This window comes from Cynara cardunculus, unplaced genomic scaffold (genome assembly GCF_001531365.2).
Source record: "Cynara cardunculus var. scolymus isolate 2C unplaced genomic scaffold, CcrdV1 Un_Scaffold_9422, whole genome shotgun sequence".
In the NCBI taxonomy this organism is placed as follows: Eukaryota; Viridiplantae; Streptophyta; class Magnoliopsida; order Asterales; family Asteraceae; genus Cynara; species Cynara cardunculus.
In genome coordinates, this window is record NW_020204950.1 from 1 (window position 1) to 6,081 (window position 6,081).

Genomic DNA, 6,081 nt, shown 5'->3' on the forward strand with positions numbered 1-6,081 from the left:
AAACTTTGAGAATACGATCATAACTTACAAAAATCGGTTCTTGAAACATCAAACAACAAGAAACGAAAACTTAGAACCAAAGATGATGTTCTTGAGAGTAGCCAACACAAGATTATCAAAAAGTACAATAAGATGGTTAAGTAACTAAATGGTTTTTGTTGGTGAAAAGAGTAGGTAGCAAAAATAAGTAAGTAAGTTAGTTTTTTTACAAAAGCCTAAAAGTCCTTTATATAGGCTAAGAGAAGTTTCATTGTGGATGCCAACTAATAAGACAAAAGATCCCTCCAAGCTGGGCTTTGACTAAGCCCAAGGGTGTTGACCAAGCCTTCTCTTTGGATTAGCCCATCTTTCCTCGGCCCAAAAGATTTCCAGCACTCGGATAGGTCCTATAGGACCTTGCTACTCCTGGTCCTGTAGGACTGCCGCAGGACCGGGCCCAAAAATGCGTAAAAACCTGCATAAACAGTGAATTATCATTAGATATACAATATAACTACTAATATATGAAAAAGATATAAAAAGACTCAATTAGGACACTAATGGGCAAATAAAACAACGGAAAATGGTTAAGAAAATGATGTAATAAGGTTAATAAATTAACACTTATCAGTTATGCTACTGGTCTCCCCTTAACAATCACAGTTTTGGGTTCGTTTCTCTGTAATGCAAAGGAGCATGTATGGGTAGATACCCTAGCAAGACTTAAAAAAATTCCATTGGATGAAACTCTACAAAAGCCGGAGTTAAGCTACATGGGTCTAGATACCGATTGCAAGGAAATATTCCTAGATGTTGCATGCATATTGAAAGGTTGGGTGAAAGAAGAAGCAATCATAGCACTTGAAAGCCGTGAATTTCATGCTATACATGGTTTGACTGTTCTTCAGAACAAATCTCTCATAACTATTTCTAAATATAGGCGCTTGAAGATACATGACCATATAGAAGAAATGGGGAGATACATTGTTCGTCGTTCAAACCTTAATGAGCCTAGAAGACACTCCCGATTATGGATTACGGAGGAAATTGAARATATATTGGTTAACGATTTGGTAAGAATCAAATTTATTTGTAAAGTTGAAAAAACCCAWCAAATTTWCAATMGTCATGACCYAAGTAAGTTTCATTAGGGGGTGTAAATGATGCGAGTCGAGCTCGAGTATCAATATACTCGACTCAAACTCGATAGCCATTTCTCAAGCTCGAAAACTCGCGAGTAGTTAAAACTAAACTCAACTCAAACTCGATTTCAGTTTTTTAAACTTGAGCTCGAACTCGTTTGAAGCTCGAACTCTTACACAAATAAAGCTCCAACTTGAACCAAACTCGAACTTGAATCAAGCTCACCCGTCGAAATTTATGAAATTTTAGGGTCTTCTCTTATAAATTATAAAACTTAAATGTGTTCCCTTAAATTTTAAAAAAACTAATTAAAGAGATGCACCTTAAACTTCATCACAAGAAAAAAACAAAGTTACAAACTTCATCCACCTCCCTCTCTTTTTATAATACCTCTTCATCCTTCTTTTACTATCTCTATTCCAATGTGGGACAACTTTACCAAAACTTTTATAGTTTCTTTGTCTTTTTTAATTATAATTTTTTAGAAAAAGTTATTGATTAGTTTTTATAGTTAAAAATGCACAATATTGTTCAAATATTGTACATATTATATTATAAAACTGATTACATTTTTAAAACTAATTATATATAAACAAATCGAGTATCTCACGAGTTTTTTGAGTCGAGTATTGGGTAGCTCGACTCGACTCGTTAATATTTCGAGTCGAGTTTGAGCCTAGCCTATTCGAGTCGAGTGTTGACCGAGTTTTGACCAAGTCGATCGCGAGTAGCTAGCGAGTTGTCTTGTATCATTTACACCCCTAAGTTTCATGGTCAATTCTTTTGGATTTCAGGGAACTGAAGCAACATGTATAGAGCTGTTGGCGACGAAAAGAAAAAAAACTATTACGAAAGGCCTTAGAAAGATGGAGAAACTTAGATTTCTTCACATGATCAACTACACAATATATGAAGGTGATGAAGATGTCCAATACTTACCAGATTCTTTGCAATATCTAAAGTTGGAACTTGGCTTTTTACGTGTTTTACTGAAAACATTTCAAGCAAGTAATCTTGTTGCTCTTAAAATTCCTTACATGGAACAACTTTGGGAAGGGGGAGAGAGAAAGAGAGTAATGGCTGAATTATATTTTTGCATCATTTGTTATGACACTACACATCTATTGGTCTCTTATTACACAATATCCATCTTTTCTTTTTCTTATGATAGGTTCTTCACAAACTCCGATTCCTTGAACTCCCTCGGTCATATTTGAGGACCTTTGACCTTGGGCTAACTCCAAATCTTGATATATTAAATCTTAAACATAGTCGTGTTTTGGTAGAATTTCACATGTCTCTTTGATGCCCGAAACTCAAATCCCTCAACCTCAGTGGTTCAAAATTGAGTACCCTTGATCTTAGGTTGGTTCTGAATATCGAGACGTTGAATCTTATGGAATGTTCATATTTGGCAGAACTTCACATTCCATGTGAATGTCCACAACTCAAATTCCTCAACGTGAGTAATCCAAAGTTGAGGTCCCTTGACTTTATGTTGGTTCCAAATATCGAGACATTGAATCTTAATAGATGTTGTGATTTGGTAGAACTTGTCATGCCATGTAAATGTCCACAACTTACGTCCATCGACCTGAGTAGTTCAAAGTTGAGGTCCCTTGACCTTAGGTTGGTTCCGAATATCGAGACATTGAATCTTCAAGGATGTTATAATTTGGTGGAACTTCGCATGCACGATGAATGTTGCAAACTAAGAACCCTCAGCCTTGGATGTCCACAGTTGAGGACCTTTGACCTTGGGATGACTCGAAATCTTGAGGCTTTGGCTCTTGATGGGCATGATGATTTGTTACAACTTCTCGTTTCCTTCAGATGTCAACAACTCAAACACCTCGAACTGATTAATTCAAAGTTGAGTACCCTTGAGTTGACCCGTAATCTCAAGAAGTTGATTCTTACATCTTGTGCTTTGGTAGAACTTCACATCCCCGTTGAAGATGTAATGCTCAAATCTCTGGACATCAAAGGATGTTCAAAGTTGAAGAACCTTGACCTTGGGGGAACTCCAAATCTCGAGAGTTTACATCTTGAAGAATGTTCTAGTTTGGTAAAACTTCTTGCTCCCATGGAGGTCTAAAAAAGCTCACCAACTTAAAAGCAAAAGGTTTTTTGAGGTTTACAAATTTAAATATTGAGGAATGTTATGGATTATTATCCAGCTTAGATCTGCATGGAAAGTTGATAGATATATGCCCATTGCACCCCGATGATAATATCCCAAAATTTCAGTTTGATTGTACATATTGGGAAGATCTACCCTCATTGATTGGAAATGTTGAGAAGCTTATTTCGGTAGGTTCCTCTTGTGCTTGCACAGACCTTGAGAGTTTTTTCGGAAGCATTTGTGGTTTACAGCACTTAGGATACCTTAGACTTGAATGCGATATTCCAGAGGTGCCTAAAGACCTTGACAACTTACAATGTCTAGAGCAGCTCACTTTGTCGTCTCCTAGTATTAAAAATCTTCCTGATAGCATTTTATCGTTGAAACATCTGAAGTCTCTCAAACTTTATAACTGGGAGCTTCTTGAGAAGTTACCGGAGGATCTTGGTCGATTAGAATGTTTAGAGGATCTATTTTTGATGTCTGATAAGATTAAACATCTTCCAGATACCATTTTTACGTTGAAACATCTGAAACTTGTCACACTTTTTTGCAAGCTTCTTGAGAATTTACCGGAGGATCTTGGTCGATTAGAATGTTTAGAGAAGCTAACTTTCAAGTCTAAAAAGATTAAACATCTTCCTTATAGCATTTGCAAGTTGAAACATCTGAAATCTTTCGAACTTTATTGTGAGCTTCTTGAGAAGTTACCAGAGGATCTTGACCGATTAGAATGTTTGGAGAAGCTAAATTTCACATCTAAAAAGATTAAACATCTTCCAGATAGCATTTCTATGTTGAAACATCTGGAATCTCTAGCATTTTATGACTGTGAGCTTCTTGAGAAGTTACCCTGAGGATCTTGGTCAATTAGAATGTTTAACGTGGCTAATACTAGCACGGTGTCTAGTTTTACGAGATATTCCGAACAGCATATGTAGGTTGAAAAGTCTAAAAGTATCCCAGTCTCCACGATTCTATTAGCGTTGAGAAATTGCCAGAGGAACTTGGACGTTTAGGATGTTTAAAAAAGTTGGATATACAAGGTACATGCATAAATAATCTTCCCTGAGCATTTTATTGTTAGGAGGTCTGAAAATTGTTCGATCAGAAGACGGAACAACCACAACTACAACTACGGGAGGCTGCTGTACTATACTGTACCATATTTTCTCTTTTTGGCACGAATGGATCTTACTGCACTGCATCAATAACATGATGCAGAGATGAAGAGGGGGCTGAAAATGAGGTTCTTACTTATTCTTGACATGAATCAAGTGGGGATATCAATCTGTTGCATGACTATTTCTTTATACATGCTTCATTTTGTTTCTTCAGGGATGTCATCTTTATGAAGTTATCATTCAAGAATGGACTCAGCAGATGCATATGTTAATATGAAGAAGTTTTCTGTGGTTGAGTACTATTCAAAGGTGGTTTTTTTTTACATTACTCATGATTTCATATAAATTGAACCTTAAATGCATATCTTTCGAGCACTAATTGAGGTCTACAAAGAAACCATAGGTATGAAGCTGAATTTATCAACATCGTTGTTACCGGTATTTCATTGAAGTTATCGTCCATCCATGCATGAGGACTTGGATAAATGGCGTGGTTTCATCTTTAAACACCCTACACCGTTGATTCTTCATGCTACTCCTGAAATGTAATTAAACAAAATGTCAATTAGGATCTCTATATATATGTTACATATATACGTACATACATGAACAGTGTTTGATAAATGCGTATTTGAACTCAGTCTTATATCAAAATCTCTTACACTTTATCATGATTTAATAGATAATAGACCCCCTTAATCTTATTTTTGGTTGGTGCAAAAAGAGGATAGATTTTGGTGTAGTTTCTTTCATCGTCCAACATTTCGACTCACATTCAATCTTTCTTGGGGGTGCTAATTGTAGAGATCAAAAGGGTTCAAGTTTTCATGAAATCATGCTGTTCCAGATATGGAATTATAATGATGAAGCTGCAACCCACAAACAGCAGCCGAAAAAAGCAGCCACGTCTGGCGGTTTTCTGGGATCGATTGGAAAAACTGTCGAGGAGAGCGAGACGGGGACGAGAACCAGAGGATAGAAATCGGAGGGCAGAACCAGAAACAGAGAGAGGGCAGAAATCGATCGATTGAGAGGGAGCAAAACTGGAAACTGTCGAGAAGGAGGGAGCAAGGCATGAAGCCGATCGGGAGAGGGATTGATCAGAAATCAATCAGCAGAAGTTGTCGGTCGAGAGGAACTAGAACCAGAAATCGGGAAGAAACAGTAAGCAGATTTCCAGATTTTCGGAGCTCTCTGTCAATTTTCAGAAGGAGATCCAAGGTCCGATTTTCGAGTCTCTAGATGAACTTTTAAGTCCGTAATTGCTTTTCGGTTTTTCTAAGTAGCACACAATACACAATTGATATTTATGTTAACTGTTGATGTTGTAAGATCGTATAATCTAATTTAAACAATCGGCACTTGATTGTCGATTAATCTTGGTGTTTGTTTGACATTAATGCAATTGGCAATTAAACTCTAAGTTTGTGGCTAGATTTGATTAGCTAATTAGAGATTAGTCGTAGAGTGGTCAAGTTTGATCATGCTTTTATAACGAACAAAATATTAATGCATGTCGATGTCTTAACCAACTTGGCTTCTTTATACGTATACGTTTGTTAAAACTCTACCAGTTATCATTATTGTTCTAACTTCCCAACGTTTTTCCTATCTAATTAACATGCTTTTAGGACATTCTGAACTTATTTTTATAGGGGACTTGTCTTTGTAAGACGTTCACTACAACAAAATCGGGTTTATAGGACGCTC

General features: G+C 36.6%; 1 protein-coding gene across 1 annotated transcript; it reads left to right on the forward strand.

Moving 5' to 3' along the window:
* Positions 1 to 752: 752 nt before the first annotated feature.
* Positions 753 to 4,104, forward strand: LOC112505271 (TMV resistance protein N-like). The gene is made up of 4 exons (XM_025109204.1): positions 753 to 1,052; positions 1,917 to 2,037; positions 2,673 to 3,190; positions 3,373 to 4,104. Exons 1-4 carry the CDS (start codon positions 753 to 755, stop codon positions 4,102 to 4,104), a joined length of 1,671 nt encoding a protein of 556 aa, XP_024964972.1.
* Positions 4,105 to 6,081: the final 1,977 nt, after the last annotated feature.